At 52.8% G+C, this 16,128-nt stretch overlaps 1 protein-coding gene across 1 annotated transcript in view; it reads right to left on the bottom strand.

The window, feature by feature from the left end:
* DSCAML1 (Down syndrome cell adhesion molecule like 1) overlaps nucleotides 1-16,128 on the bottom strand; it is a 299,027-nt gene that overhangs the window by 29,655 nt on the left and 253,244 nt on the right. The window contains exons 15-17 of the mRNA XM_004689218.2: nucleotides 8,488-8,655; nucleotides 7,142-7,212; nucleotides 2,251-2,491 (exon numbers count right to left, since the gene is read on the bottom strand). Coding sequence (XP_004689275.1) covers nucleotides 2,251-2,491; nucleotides 7,142-7,212; nucleotides 8,488-8,655 — 480 coding nt within the window. The remainder of the gene's footprint in view (nucleotides 1-2,250; nucleotides 2,492-7,141; nucleotides 7,213-8,487; nucleotides 8,656-16,128) is intronic.

The raw sequence follows: 16,128 nt of genomic DNA, 5'->3' as shown, positions 1-16,128 counted from the left end.
GACGGACAGAGGAGCTTGAGCCAGACACGCGAGGCCAACTGGCTCCGTGCCTCGCTGGCTTTGGGCCGCTGGCGGCCTTGGAAATTCGGGGAAGGAGACATCTTTACCCACGTGCGCCTGCCCTCTGGATGGCATATTTCTCGTTCTGGTTAAAGGCTGGGGGGCGAAAGGGTAACTCGGGGAATCTGCCAGCGGGCACCGAGCACAGTCCCGGGGGGCTCCTCCTGCAGAAGTAACGGGCCCTGCTCGGCCCCCACCGGGCCCTGCAGGTGTCTGTGCTTGAGGCCTGAGGGTCTGAGTCGCAGACCGTGCTTGAGGTCCACCTGACGGCTGTCAGACCTCTGTGACACCGGGCCTGAGGGTCTGAGGCCCAGGGCCTGCTTTTAGGGACACTCTGTCCTGTGCCAAGCTGAGGGGACAGGAAGGGGACCCCAAAGAGCTCTGACAAATGGGAAAAGAGGTCCTACGGGCAGTTTCAGTGCTTTGGGACCAAATACCTTGTGTCTCTTTCCTGCACAGGGCCAGACCCAAATGCCTCAGAAGGTGGGAAAACACCTTCGAGGCCAACCCAGGTGGTCTCCTGCCTTTCACCTTCTCCCTTCAGGAGAAACCTTTGAACCTAAGTCCTGCCCACCTGGGTTGGCTCAGGTACACCCTGACCTTCCTGAAGTGGCAGATGATGGGGACACCAGGGTCCAGCATCACCTTGGCTAAGTAGAACTTGGGTGGGCAAAGGGAGTCACTCCTTAGCTTACTCGACTCTGAGTGGGAGAGGGGAGGCACAGGCTGGGTGGAAGGTAATTAGATCCCGTTGCCCCACAAGAGGCAACTCTAATTTTTATGAGCATTTAAATGATAATACATCATCCTAACGATCCTCTCTGAGAATGATTATTGTTTCATATTACTTAGGTGTAAAAATATAAGCACCATGTAATTAGGGACCCAGCGTAATAAACTAATACAGATAGCCCGTTCGAACAAAATGAAGGTAATATAATTATGGAAAAGACACTATTGCTAAAGCAGGGGCCCTTGAATACCCCAGGAGGAGTGCTAATATTGCCAGGAAACGATCAGGATCTGACAGGCTAACGAGGGCCTTAATTAAGTATGAAAAACTGCTGAGCAAATATGGCTGGAAACTTTCTTCCCCCCTCTCCTCCTTTGTTTGGAAATGACTCCACAGCCCATGCCGATGTCTCACTGTTGGACATTCCAGCCCCCTTCCCTCAGAGGAGGGCAGTTGGTGGCCGGCCGAGGCCAAAGGCGGGAGGCCTGGCTGTTTCCCAGCGTGGCCATGGGCGAAAGGGAGCTCAGCATGGGCGGGCGTGCTGGTGAGGACTGGGGCAGCTGCCCCCCCAGGAAGGGCCGGCCACCGGGGCTCATTCAGCCTTGCTCCCAAGCAAAAGGCTAACAACAAAAGGTGACGAAGAAGGGTAGGGATTTGGGTCCGGCTGGGATTGTGTTCTGAGCTCTGTTCTTTATTAGATAGGCTACTTGGAGCGCTAGTCTTAGCCCCTTTCCTGGGTAATGACCTAGCTGGGGGCAATGTGGTTCTCAGGTGCTTCCTGCACCCACAGGACCACATCACCCAGGGATTTATTCGACATGCAAAGTCTGGGACCCGCTCAGAGATGCTGCAGCAGAAGCTCTGGGTGGGGGCTGCAATCTCTTCCCAGCCCTTTAGGAGGTTCCCGCTCAGGGGCGGGAACCACTGTGTTATAGCTCTGCTCAGGGCTAGCACTGGTGGCACTGAGGGATGCCAAGCTCACGTTCCTCAACGCTGCGGCCAGCTCACGGAGGGGGAGGTGCCCGCGGGGGGCAAGAACTTTGTATAGCTTCCCCGGTCATCATAATGTGTAGCCTGAGTGAGGAACCATGCGTGTGAGCTAATCTACTCTTAGGAGTTCCTGACCTGGGGTGCTCTCCCGCCCAAGGCGTGCGCATTTTCAGAGGGCCAAGCAGGGGAGAGGGCGTTGTCTAGGCTACAGGGGTGACGATCTGATGAGGAAATGCGTGGCGGCGATGCCTCATGCTCCTTCCCCCTGGTGGTGGCAGGGTCAGATCCAGCAACAGGTTGCAATCTCAGACCCCGGCTTGTTTTGGAGGCACGATGGAAACTTGGGATAATGCTGCTGGGGGGCTGTGATGGTGCCGCCATCTCTGTGGGGGGGCACTGTGGGCCACGTTGCCTCTCTCAGCAGGCCCCCCCATGCTGCCCGCCCCGGCCCTCTGCAGTGCCCTCACCGTCCTCCAGGGTGGTGGCGTTGATCTCGCTGGACGAAGGCCCAGTGCCTGCCCGGTTGAAGGCCTGGACCACCACCCCGTACTGGGCAAACTTCTTGAGGTTGTCCAGGGTGTAGACCTCGCTGTCCCCAGTGGCCTTCATCTCCACGATGCTGTACTGTCCATTGCTGCCAGGACTGTTCTCCCTGTAGCCGATCTGGTAGCCCCGGATGACGCCATTCTGCAGCTCCTTCTTCGGCGCCTGTGAGGATGAGGAGGGAGAGGAGGTGACACGGCGGCGCTCTGAGGTGACACCTCAGTTCGAGTCAGACCCCCGCACGCCTCTGCTCCCGGCCCTTTGAAGGCTCCCATCCACTCGGAGCTACAGAACCACGCGACCTGACCCCCAAGGCCTCTCAGAATCCCCTCCTGGCCCTGCGCTTCAAGCAGGTCCACACCAGGCGTCCACACTCCTGCCGTCCACCCCAGGCGCAGCCCGTCTTAGGGGACTCTTTGTTGGGACAGTGCCTCACCTCCGCAGCACTCTTGCGGAAACTCCCCCTTCCTAACGAGGCCTGCCTGGGGCTGCCTCTGGTGCTGGTCGAGCGCCCCTCACAACTCTCCCTGGCTTAATTTTGCCCATAGATATGAGCGTCACTGACTTTCCATGTATCTCACTTAAGCATCTGATCGTCCACAGTGGAATGGAAGCACCATGAGGATGAACAGTGTTGTCTGTTTTGTTTACTTCTCGATTCTCAGTGTCTAGGTTGGTGCCTGGAAATACCTGTTTTGTTTGTTTTTTCTGTATAATATAATAGTTTATTTTTACATCATTTTGTGCATTTTTTTTTCATCTCAATTGTAATCCCCATGGGTTTCCCATCACCAAGTCACCCGTGTGCCATCACCATAATCCCATGCACTTCCCTCCCCCCCACCCCGGTTTTTGATCCCATTCCCCACTCCACTCCCACAAATGTCACTGGTATATGGCTGTTCATTATTCTTATTATTTTCTCTCCTGGTCCGTTATACTCCTGCTATGAGCAAACCCATCCGGTATTTTCCCTTTTCTTTCTGGCTTATCTCACTAAGCATGATCTTTTCCAGCTCCATCTAAGCTGCTGCAAAAGACATGTTGTTTCTTTACTTTTTTTTTTTTGGTTGCTGAGTAATATTCCATTATGTATATGTGCCACATCCTTTTAATCCAGTCATCTACTTTTGGGCATTTGGGTTGATTCCATGTTTTTCCAATTGGAAAAAAAGCAGCAATAAACACGGGGGTACAGGGGAAAACACGGGGGTACAGGGAAATTGAATGATGGGTGGATGGATGGGAGGATGAAAAGGGATACTGTTTGCATGGGAAAAATAGGACAGCAGACGAAAAATAACCAGATGAAAAGGGAGGCGGGCAGTTAGAGATTCCTGAGATAGCATTCCGATGGCTATTATCAAATGGAGAATAATACATGTTGGAGAAACTGGAGTCCTTGCACACTGCTCCTGGGAATGGAAAACTCTTTGGTGGCTCCTCAAAATGTTAAATAATTACCAGGGGATCCAGCAATTCCACTCCTGGGCATAGAGAACAAAAGCTTGACGTAGGGATGTCTGCGTTCCTACGTCAGAACAGAATGTTCATAATAGCAAATGGCAGAGGCAATCCAAGTGTCTGCTGATGGAAGACTGGGTAAACAAAATGCGTCCTAGACACGCAGTGAAACAGTATTCGGCCCTGAAAACACTGACATTCTGACACATGCTTCAATACGGATGAGCCTTGAAAGAATGCAAAGTGAAATAAGCCAGACACTGGAGGACACGTATTATATCACGCGACCTCTAGGAAGTGCTTGGAAGAGGCAAATGGTCCGAGAAAGAGGGTGACTGGCAGCGACGGGCTGGGAGGGGTGTTGCACCAGCACAGAGTTTCTGTCTGGACCACGACAAAGCTCACACGGCACCGTGAGAACACGCACCACCACTGCAGTGGACCATAAACGTGGCCAAGATGGTCCATCTTATGTCAGTAAAATGCACATGTGTACGCTTTGCCACAGTGAAGAATAAAGTGTCCTTGATTCTGGTGTGGTCCAGCCCCTTGAAGCCCTGTGGCTGGACTGGTTTGGACATCCCAGCTGGGGTCTGTGTTGAGGGTGAAGTGGCCCTTAGTCACAGGGCAGAGATGGGCAGGTGCTGTGGAGGCAAAGCATGTCCTGGGCTCCAGTTAGGCTGGCGGGAGGGATGGCAGGTCCCAGTGCCAGGGGAGTTGCCCTACACACACACACACACACACACACACACACACACACACACACACGGCCCCACGATCGCGCCTCACATTAGAACCGTCCGCACAGCCAGGCCGGCCAAAGCAAACTGCCCCCTCCACGCACGCACTTGGGGCAGCTGCAGTCAGCCCCACAAATGGAAACAGGCCCCTCCGCTGAGCACGCCTGTGCCTTATAAATCGAGGAAGAGCTCTCACCCCAGTGCATAGAAAAACAGCTAGAATCAGGGCTTTAAAGACAAAGAAGTTAATTTAAAAGCCCACCTTTTATTGTACTAAAAAATAGTGAGATCCCAAACAATTAAGTTAGTAAAACAGCCCCACTGTTTTTTTTTAATTCAATGAATGTTTTAAATGAACTGCTTTTTAAAGCTCACTGTTAACTCAATAAAATGAAGTTTTTAATTTAACATAATTGTTCTGAACCCACTAACTAGGTGTGTGTGTGTGTTTAATTGATTTGGCTTTCTGTTAATGCCTGAGGAACGTCTGTGCTTGGGCAGTGCTGTGTGCTGGCTTGTAACGCGCACAGTTCTCCACGTGGGCTGTATCCGCGACACGTCTATGCGCACCGCACAGACAGCTGTTAGAGACAGACAGCCCTGTCACCTGACACCGGCTCTCTGATGGCACACACACCCACACTGACACGCTGACACACACCTCGTTACCGAATGCACATCCGCCTGCAAGCCCGAGCACTGACACCATGAAACACACCAACGTGTGCCATTGTACTGGCAGGCTTGGATAGGTGTCCAGGCGCACCTGCTTCACACAAACACACACCACACATGTACACACACACACACACCCATCTTCACACACACAGTACACATGCATACCTAGACATGTATGTTTTCACGTATGTAGACAAATCTTAATCTCCCGGCCCTAGTCCTCTCTTTTCCTCCCTCTCTCCTTCCTCCCCCACCGCTCCAACAGGCACACTCAGGATTTAAATCAATCTTAACAATATTTCTCTGAAGCATTAAGAAATCAATAGGGCTGATTGCAAATTTATGTCATAAAGCAGAGACGATCCATTTCGTGGAAAGAGTCTTAAAATGAAGTGACTTATCTTTCAAGTGAATCTTTATTTTTCATTAATCTGTTTCTTGGTGTTAAAAAAAATCCCCAGAGAAGTCAGCCCCAAATTATTGACAGGCTGGTTCATTCTGAAGTTCTAAGTTTCTAATCAATTTTATTTTTCCTTATGAGACTTTGGAGAAATAAATCTGATTCTAAATTTTTATCGACCTGGTCATAGCTGTGTAGCCTAATGACTCAGTTTTTCCCATAATTATTCATTCCCTGCCCCCATCTCCTGGCTTCCTCTAAGCATTTCTAGGAGATGGGACCAGAGCTGGGACCCTGGGTTCCCCCTCCTGAGTTTCCAAGGAAAGTCCTAGAGGCCAGACCTGAATCTGGAGGTGAACTATGGTTCCAGGCATCTACCAGGTGGCAGGTCCCCAGGAAGGCCCAGCTGCCCAGCCCTGGCCACTTTCACCCAGCACCCCTCCCAGAAGGAAGGAGCCAGGCGCAGTGTGTGGATGTGCACGTGTGTCTGTGTGCAGGGAAAATATCTCTAGGCCCTTCTGAACTTCTCCCATTTCCAAGGCCACCTTCCTGAAGGTCCCAGAAGGAAGACTGAAGCACAGGATTTTCCCTGCCAGCAGCCAGAGTGAGAGAATGACAGTGGCTCTGATCCCACCCGTAGGTGAGGTGCCCTCCCCACCGGCCCAGGAGCTGACATGGACAAGGCCTCTGAGGGCGCCCTGCTGTCATCCTGCATGCAGGGGCTGAGGTGGGGGCTGGGCAGGGGCTCCACACCAAGTGTGCTCAGTGCTGCACTTTTGAATGGTCATGGCCGACCCACCTCACACGGCCTCATCGATGGATCTGGGAAGTACCTCCTGTGGCCACCCCACAGGTACAGGGCTCAGGTGAATCGGGAAAGGGACGCTTGGAGATGGGAAAGGGCCAGTCAGCCCACCTGTGCTCATGGCAGGGATGTGGTGACGAGGCCAGGGTGACCCAAGAAAGCCTTTCTTGGTCCCATGCAAAATTATCCTTATGTTTCTCTGTTCAGTTGTGAAATGTTCACAACAGGCTCTTCAGATCCCCTCTAAGTCTGCAGCCCCTTAGAAATGCCATTTTCTCTGCAGTGCCTGCTACCTATCACCTGGAGGGAGGGAGGGAAGTTACTTTCATCCTGACTTTATAGACTGAGGCTCCTCTCCCCATGAGAAGATACAAATGGCGGGTCCTGGCCCAAAGCAAGAACCAGGATGACCGCCTGTCATCTCCCATGACCTATGGAGCTCCTTCGCACATTCTACAAAATCAAACCCAATGTGCGTTTGGAGGACAGGAGAGTGTGGGGGGAACCATGCCCCTCCACGGCCCTGCACCGTCTGCACCCCACCCCCGACACAGGCCTCTAGCTGAGAGCCAGGACGGAGAAGTTCCTTCCCTCTGAACTTACTGGACTTAACAGGAATGGGCGTTATAAGGGACCAGAGCCCAGTGAGTGCAAGGGGCTTCATCCCTGAGTTCAGGAGGGAGGAGGTAAAGAGGCACTATAGCAGAAATGCCTTTGATCTCACTTACCTTCCAGGTGACCTGGATGCTCTGTGAGGTCACTGGCTGCAAGGTGACATCCATAGGAGGGCCATCAGGAGCTGGGGGAAGGAGAGAAACATTATGAATCAAGACTTGGGAGAAGAAAGAGGCCTATGTTCTCCCTCCCAGCCTCCTGAGGGGGAGGACTGCTGGGAGACAGAACTGCTCATCTGCAGCAGAGAAGCTTTGTTTGAGTTCCCTGAAATGATCACAGGGGTTACAGATCCTGTTCATTCTGTCATTTGCTGGAAATATAGCAAACAATGATAAGAAGATACTATTCAACAACGTGGTAATACGTTTTCATCAGGTTTGCTAGTATAAAGTATAGATTAAGGTGTTCAGAGAGGCAGAAACTCTTATACATTGAACATGAAGAGAAACTTTGGAAAACATTTTTTTCCCATTAAAGTAGAAGTATAGCCATCTAATGAGTTTGCTTACATCCTACAGACACCCAATAGCCTGTGCCAGAATAGAAATATAAGACAACTCACGGCTCCAAATGACTAGCGGCTAATAGTTATAGTAGAATGTACAAATAGACAGTAGTATAGCCACGAAGTGGAATAGTATACAGCACCGAAAATGCACAAACAGTACAGCTATACCAGTAATATAAAGCTTACAAAAAACAATGATCAAAAGAATATGAAGACACAAAAGAATAGAGGAAGTATGACTTCATGAATATGAAGTTGGACAATAGGTAGAACTAAACTATAGGGTATATATGCACATGTATTGTGCTAATAGTATAAAAAAGCAAGAAAGTTGCAGTATTGGTTACTTTAGGAAGAAGGATAGAGTTATGATTGGGAAGAGGCAGAGGGAGGGCCTCTGGCAGCCTGGTTATTGATAATGGGTATTGGCTATACTAACGTTTTACTTTACTGCTAATATATTATATGTACTTATATGTATGTAAAATCATTCATATGTACTTAGAATCATTTTATATTTCATAGTAGCTTATAAGATAAAACCCAGAAAGAGAAACCTTGCTTAATCTTCTGGGAAAACTCCAGGACAAAGGTTTCAGAAAACCAGGGCACCTGCACCCCAAACTCTGTACCTCTACCACATCAGTTCTTCCTAAATAGGCGAGGGGCTGGGAAGTGGGTAAACCATGGATGGCTCCCTAAAGTCCAGCATTGAGAACACCACCTGGAGAAGGTCAGAGGAGCTTCCAATGATCCAGAGGCGGCACAAATACTTGGGGATCTCTCTTCCCCTTCTCTTTTTGCAAGCCCACTGGTGGACAGGGTGGGTGAGGGCCCTGCCTGTCCCTGTTTCCCGAGGCCGTGGGCAGGAGCAGCAGTGAGGTCGCTCACCAGCCTCCTCGGTGCTGACGGTGAGCTCCTTGCTCGGCTCGCTGCGGCCAATCTTGTTGAAGGAGTACATGCGGATGCTGTACACAGACGCTGGGTGCAGGTCCACGATGTTGGCCTGGTTGATGGTAGGGGAGATGTTGCGTGTGGACTGCTTGAAGTCCCAGGAATCTGGAGAGAGAATACCCATTGGAAACCACAGCCAGGCAATCTCCAGGACCCCGCCCCAGCCTCCAGCATTAGCAACCCCCCAACTCTGATGCTCGAAGAGGTCCACAGGTCCTGAGACCTTCACAGAGAGTGCAAGGGGAGTCCATGAGGCTCAGCGAAACCAAGGGGTGGCTCGGTTGGGGGGGGCAGCAAACAGTGCAGGGACTCTCTTCTGTCTGGGCCAGCTTGTGAGCTCAAACTCAGGCGGGGGGAGTGCTCAATGACCCTTCCAAGTTCACCACTTGCTTGTCGTCCCTGAGGGTCTAAATGGCCAGCGCCCTTGTCTCTGGTCTCCCCTCCTTTACTGACCTGTTCTGACTGTGAGATGCCCCATCTACCCAGGGGCCAGAGCAGAGGGGGAAGCCAAGTCTTCTCCTTTGTGTTTCTGTATTTCCTCCCCTGCTCGACCTGTGTGGTTTGACTTGAGTGTCACTTGGAAGGGCAGACCAGTGCCAGAGTTCCAGCCCAAGTGGCAACCTCTCTCTCATCAGCGAGGGATGGTCTCTGAGTCTTTACGGTCAGGCCAACAAAGGGACTCATGGGCTCCTGACTAGCTGAGGGGACCAGCAGTCCATCAGGGTTAATGTTCACAAAATTGTGGACTGTGGAAAAACCAGCTAACTACCACCCAGGGATACTGCAAGCAGCCTGCATCCAGGCGGGCACAGCCATTCATTCATGTGTTTTTGCTGTGCCTCTCTCAGGGGATTCCAGAGCGAAGTGGGGAGGGGTTGCAGGGTGGCAACGCTTCATCTAGCACCTTCCAAGCCCAGATTTCATCACCAGGCCATTCACGCTCCACTTGAAGCACAAAAAATGGCCAAGCCCAGCCAGGGCATTCGTGGGGTCACTATTCAGTCGAATTTTCCATGCCTTTTAAATGCACACAGGAGGGTCCTGGACATTTTTGGTAGAGGAGATTAAATTGTATTCATGACTATTTGATTTTTAAATCAGGAAAGCAGGTTAACACATCCTAGGAAGATTTCTAGGAAGGCTTTTTTGTAGTTGTCGTTAAGCTGAAGCCTGATAAGTGACGGAGCACTGGCTTCCCAGAAGGGAGTTCCCCAGGCCCCCCAGATTCTGGTGAGTGAGTTCACTAAGCGCAGGTGCAGCACCTGTGAAGGCACTGGCCAGCTCCCCACTGCACTTTCGCAAGTGGTTCTTCAGGCTCATGAGCCGCAGCCACAAACGGCTATCTGTGCTGCTCAGAAATGCATTAGTTTCTCCTTGCCTTTTAAAACACCCCAGCCACCTGGGGGATCACACTGTGGCTGGTAGCTTAAGGATGGTAAGTATGCAGGGTCCTCTCTGCCAGGGGCCCCGCTTTGGCTTGGGAGGGAATAACCCAGCAAGGCAGAGGCAGGTGCTCTCTTTGTGGCATTCTGGGCACGTTTGCCAGCTGATACATCATACCTGGTGTCCCTGTGTCTGCAGGAGGCGGACAGTGACCAGAAGTCAGTGCATTCATTTTTGATGAGTGCAGGCGCAGGGAAGAGAGCCACACGATTGTGTTTGAAAATAGAAGAGCTAAGGAGGGTGCTAAGAGCTTCCAAGCACCTGTGATGTGCCAGGTGTGGAGCCAGACGGATGTAAACGCTCAGCATTGAATCCTCACACCCTCCTGCGACATCAACACCACAGCACCGAGGTCTAGGTGATTTCTCAGGTATGTTCAGCAGCCTCACCTCTCCCTTCTGGAGACACATGTCCCTGATAAAACACGTTCTGAATTTCCCCTGATCGCCAGGGCCTCTCCTTCTGTGCCTGCTGTGCGGGCGTTTTCCCTGCTCCACCACAGCTCCTCCAGGCTCCATCCCACGCTCTCCTCCTCTCAGGCCATTCACTCCCCCACCCATGGCTGCGATTTCACCTCTACACAGAGAACCCACAGCCCTGTGTCCAGCCTCCACTTCTTTGATCCAGACTCTTGGAGTTCACTGGTGACTTGCTGTCCTCTTGGATGTTTCGACACACGTCACACTCAACATGTCCAAGGCGGAAGTCTTCACCATATACCTAGGAGCCAGCCCTTCCTGGGCTCCCCGGGGTGGTGCTACCATCCCCTCGGCTACGCCAGAAGCTTGGGCATGCTTCTTGACTCCCCCTCCCTTCCTCTCCCATCAAGTCCCACCTGTCTCTTGAACCTCTCTATTTCTCTCCTTCTCCATCCCTACCCAAAGACAAGTCACTGTTAATTGCCCACGTGGACCAGGCAAGTGACATCCCAATGACTTAACCTTCTAGAACCCTGTGTGCCCCGTTCATCTGTGTGCAGCTCTCCATCCTGCAGCCATCATTTATTCCTCATTATTATACGCTTGAGCATCTCTTGCAGGCCAAACACACTACCTTGGCATTGAGAGTGGTCTTGCCAAAACACAGCTCTGTAGACCGCCAACTGCTGCATCAAACTCTCCAGTAGTTCCCCCACCTTATTTTTAAAAAAGATTTATTTATTTATGCACACAGAACTGGGGTACAGGCCCGAGGTGCAGGGACAGTGAGAGGATTCATCAGAGAGTGGGGGGCAGAACAGGCAGATGGATGAGGTATAATGCTGAGGGGAGCAGCGGGCGGGTCAGGAGAGGTCTGCCGCGCCATGTGGGTCAGCTCCCTGCCCGGGGATCGAACTCATGCCAAAGCGGCTGCGGCTAGCTTCGCAGTGCTGCTCTTAACCCATTGTGCCAACAGGGAGGGCCCACTTCCCCCTTGTTTTTTAAGAATAGAGACAAAATTTCTTGCCGTGACCCAAGCCCCGCAACCTCCGGCTTGTACGTACCTTTCAACCTCACCTTTCACTTTTCTCTGATCTCCTAAACACAAGGAGCCTCTCTCCAGCTCGGCGTTTCAGTAGCAACCGCCCAGGGTGCCGCCGAGCTCCCGGAGGCAGGAGCCAGGTGTGTCACTTGTGTCCCCTCCCCCTTGCCACGTGTGGGCACAGGCAGCCTCTTGTTGGTTTTAGATCACAGCCACTTTTTGGTCCTTCACCTTGGGTTACCTCTGCATTTATAGTCACAGTAAATACCCTCTGTCTCTTCCTGGCCCCACTCAGCTACCCATCACGAAGGGGTGTGGTGGGGGAGGGAGAGAGTCACGGACCGTGATTCCTCTTTTCCTGCCTTTACTAGTAGTTTGCAGGTGGATTTGACCTGGCCTTCCCAAATCGGCTTTAATTTTGAAACAAACAGCTCACGCCCACAAGCCTTCTAGGCGAATGCTTCAGCACCACTTCCTGAGACCCGGGGCTGGTTTTCCAAACTTGATCACTGTCATCTCCCTGGCCCTGACCAGCTGAAACCGGGGGCCCTATTTTCTTTCCTTCCTTTTCGGCTCTGAGCTGGCTTTGGTGAATATTGTCTCTTTTACTATTCCCTTTTATATGAGGCTTAGCCAGATTAGCATATTTCATTAAGGGCTCTCTTTCCCTTTCTTCATCAAAGGGTTTATGATGCAAAATCTTCTTCTTAAAAAATAAAGGAATGGCTGTGGGATGTCCGTGCCTTCCACTCTGTGGGCTGCTTGCTGGGAGGGGACCCAGAGCCTTAGGTTTTTTGGGAGATACTTTCACTGTCGGGGGAACAGCTTGGACAAAAGCCACATCGGCAGCATTTAGCTGCCCGCGCCCGGGAAACAGATCATTCTGCACCGCTGCTTTTCCCGGGCCCCCGTGGCAGTCTCCCTGCAGACTCCCAGGGCGACGATGCCCACTCGTCACAGCCCGACTCCGGCCCTCTCACGGCCCCATCAGCTCCACACCAGGCCAGCAGCGTGGACCTCCAGGCTTCCCCTGGACTGGAGAGCTGTCCTCCAAGCGCTCATCCCTGCTCCTGGCGTGGGGAGCAGGGGCGAAACGTGGTGTCTGCGTTTTTCAATCTGCACAGTGCCCCCTGAGAGATGTGTGGGGACCGTGCTATTTATCATTCAGCATTCATGTATTATTACTCTGCTGCCCGGGGCCAGGAGGAGTCAGCGGGAGCAGGATGGCTGAGGAAGGGCAGACTTAGTAATTTCCCTTGGAAAATCAGCACAATGAGCAACACGGCAGAAAACCTGGCGAAGACACTGTTGGGCAAAGAAGGGGGTGAGGGGAAGGCGGTCTCCGGCCGGGATGGACACAAGCTGGGGCCAGAGGAAGAAGGGCAGGGAGAGCCAAGGCCCGTGGGGGTGTGATGGGGTGCTGTGGGGTCCGGTGAACCTCGCCGGGCTTGGCACATCCCCAGAAGCTGGTGCAGTGGCTCCATGCTTAGGCCACCCTGGCAATGCCGCCCTCAGAGTGGCCTGCTACTGTCTCTATTTGCGAGAGATGCCAAGGAAGTCGCTAAGGCTCACGCAGCTGTGCCGTGCGTCCCTGCAAGTCTGCTAGCATGAGAATGAGTCTCCACTAACCCATATATAGGAAGAAGCTGTTTTTAGACAGACAGATAGACAGAGACACACACACACGCCCTCCTCCTTCCTCTGAGTCACTTCCATCCGTTCCCTTGGATACCTTTCAGCTCGCATCTAATACAGTTTATGCATCGCATGTGGCTGAATAGTGCTTTGTAATGGTTCTGAAAGTGAGTGTGTGTGTGTACACGATATATGTTCTCATTTCATCTGCTTTGTAAGCTCCAAGGATGACACTCTGTCTCTACTTCTTTTCCTCCTACTCCATGGCTGCTGCATGATTCTGCAGAAAAAATGAGTGGCACTGACTGTACCAGCTGCTGACTGACAGACACATGTAGTTCGGCCTGCAAGCCCCATGGAACTAGAAATGGCCACATGAGGGGTTTGAGTTAGAAGGGGGAGAGGAACGTGCACTCACGAGCAGTTCACCACAGCCCCGTGCCACATGCTTTCTCTTTAACACTCTAACAAATCCCCACTCCCACCTCCCAGACAAGGAGGCTGTGCTGGGCTCACGGCCCCTGTCTGACTTCAGTGCTAACTCATGCAGTTCTCATGGGCTCCTTCTCCAGAAGGATAGACGACTATGGGGGTGTGTGATGGGGCGCAGGCCTCCCAAAGGCCAGGGGAAGGAACATTGGCTCCCCAGGGCTCTGAATCTGTGACATATTTTTTCCGGTTGCAAAACTCTTGCGGGAGGGCGAGACTAAGTTGGAAGCCCACGAGTTTACCCTCCACCCTGCTCAGCCCTCCACCCCCCAGGCTCCAGGGTGGGGGGTGGGCGGAGAGAACATGACAGTTCCTCATCCAGAGGGGAGCTGGGGAAGTAGGGGCGCCGATGGGGAGATGCTTTGCAAAGAGCACCCTCCCTGCCCACCTTTCCTGTCTCGCTCTCCAGATGACTCTCACGTTACCCTTATTTCCTGCCCCAGGAGGGTGTCCACACAGCAGAGTGGTCAGTGGGGGGTGGGGTGGGCATAGGGCATCATGGGGGAGAGTGCAGGGAGGTAGGTGGTGACCAGGGCCAGTGGGGCAGGGGTGCAATGGCAGTCTGGGCACCCTCCCCTCGCCCCTACATGAGCAGAACCCTGCCAGTCAAGGTTGGCCTGCAGAGGGACACGTCCCTTCCCGTTGGCTCCTGGGCGGCCTGTGTCCAGCCTCAGGAGGCCCGGAGGTGTGCGATGGGCACAGCTGGTCATCCCTTGAGGTCTGGCTGCCCTGACTCTCTCTGGCTGCAGGCCCACAGCAGCCTCCTCATGGCGCACCTCCTGGAGACCCTGCTTCCCACAGATGCCGGATGAATCTTCCCAATGCACTCTGGGAGTGTAGACCTTGTCAGGGCTTCCAATGACCTTCTGGACAAAGCAGAAGCTCAGCTCGGAGGCTCCCTCCCGATTTAGTCCTCAGAACTACGTCTCTGAGCCCTCGGCCCGACATGCAGTCCTTGGAGGGCACCGTGTCTTGTTAGGCCGCATCTGCCCTGTCCCCTGAATGCAGGTCCACCTGCTTTCAGTTTTCGAGACCCAGCTCCGTGAGCAAGGTGAGGGCTACAAGGAACCAGCGAGAGCCCCTCGGATGACCTCACTTGGACAGTGGCCTCCGTCCGCTCTGGCCCTCCTCCTGTATACTCAGGTCAAGGTGGACTCTACAACCTGACTCTCCTCCCCAGTTGCGCTCTAGCGTGGGGCTCCTACTTGTAGAAACCTGAATACGATGACTGCCCAGTGCCCTGGCCAGGGTTGCTTCTCAAGAGGTGAACGTACCACTTGTGTGGACAGTGGAGACTAGCGGACTTACTTAGATTCCTCAACAGTCATCTGCGAGTGTCTCCCCCAGGGGCCAGGGGCCATGCTCAGTGCTGGGAAAACCACAGGGACCAGGGCTTGGCCAATCTAGAGGACAGCACTGCCAGCCGGCAGATGACTACGTGCAGGGGCTAAGGAGGACGGGAAGGTTCGGAGACTTTGGGAGGAAAAAAAGACCTTGGGTCTCTGCTATATCCAGAAAGCAGAACTGGAGTTGCCTGGGGCTAGTGGCTGGGAGGGTTGAGTTCTGCAGATTCTTTTCTGGGTTTTATTTAAAAATTATTTTGAACAGCCTCCATAGGTTTGTGGTATTGACTTCAAAAGGCACAAAAGATCCAGGATCAAAGCATGTTTTCTTCCCACTCTGAGGTGGAGTCACCCAGCACTCTTTCAGGGACCACCCCCCACCACTTCTCACATGCCTCCTGGGGCAGGCCACAGACACACGCATGCGCACAGCTAATCTCTCTGTGACTTGGTCCATTTGGGCCTTGGTCACCTTCGAGGCCCTCTCCCTGCCGTTCTGACCCCCATCTGTCCAGACCTTGTGTCCATGGCTCCCTCGCTCCCAGGGCTTCTCAGTGGCGGGCAGCCACCCCGGAGCTTGGGTTTCAGCACAGGGCTCCAGAAAACTTCTGGAGGTGTAGGCTTAGCTCTAAGCTTGTGAGGTACTCCCATTTGCTGAAGGCCCCTTTTGGGCAAGGGGTATCTTCCTCAGGCCCAATCACTGTCAGCATCTTGGGCCAGGAATGCCCGGATGTGCCAGCCCAATCTGTGTGTCTCCATCCCTAGCTCCTAAGCCCAGCACCTTTAAACTGTATGAATTAGCCCTCCCTGGTGGTGCAGCAGGTTAAAGCACAGCACTATGAAGCTATCAGCAGCTACTGCAGCATGAGTTCGATCCCTGGCCAGGGAGCTGACCCATGTGGCACAGCAGACCTCTCCTGATCCACCCGCTACTCCCCTCAGCAGTGTATTTCAGTCCATCTGCCTGTTCTGCTCCCTACTCTGTCTCTAGTGACTCCTCTCACCGCCCACCTCACCTCTGGCCTGTACCCCAATTCTGTATGCATAAATAAATAAATATTAAAAAAAATAAAATCGCCCTGTTTACCCTGGCCCAGAGGTAGCCTTGGAAAGGGCCTGATACCCACTCCCATCAAGTGGGGGTTCCTCCATCAGCTCCCTGCTTCTTGGTCTCACCAGTCATGTCCCTTTGGAAGTCACACAGGGA

Source organism: Condylura cristata, unplaced genomic scaffold (genome assembly GCF_000260355.1).
Source record: "Condylura cristata isolate star-nosed mole 26May11 unplaced genomic scaffold, ConCri1.0 scaffold00025, whole genome shotgun sequence".
NCBI classification, from domain to species: domain Eukaryota; kingdom Metazoa; phylum Chordata; class Mammalia; order Eulipotyphla; family Talpidae; genus Condylura; species Condylura cristata.
This window is presented reverse-complemented; position numbering and strand designations above follow the sequence as displayed.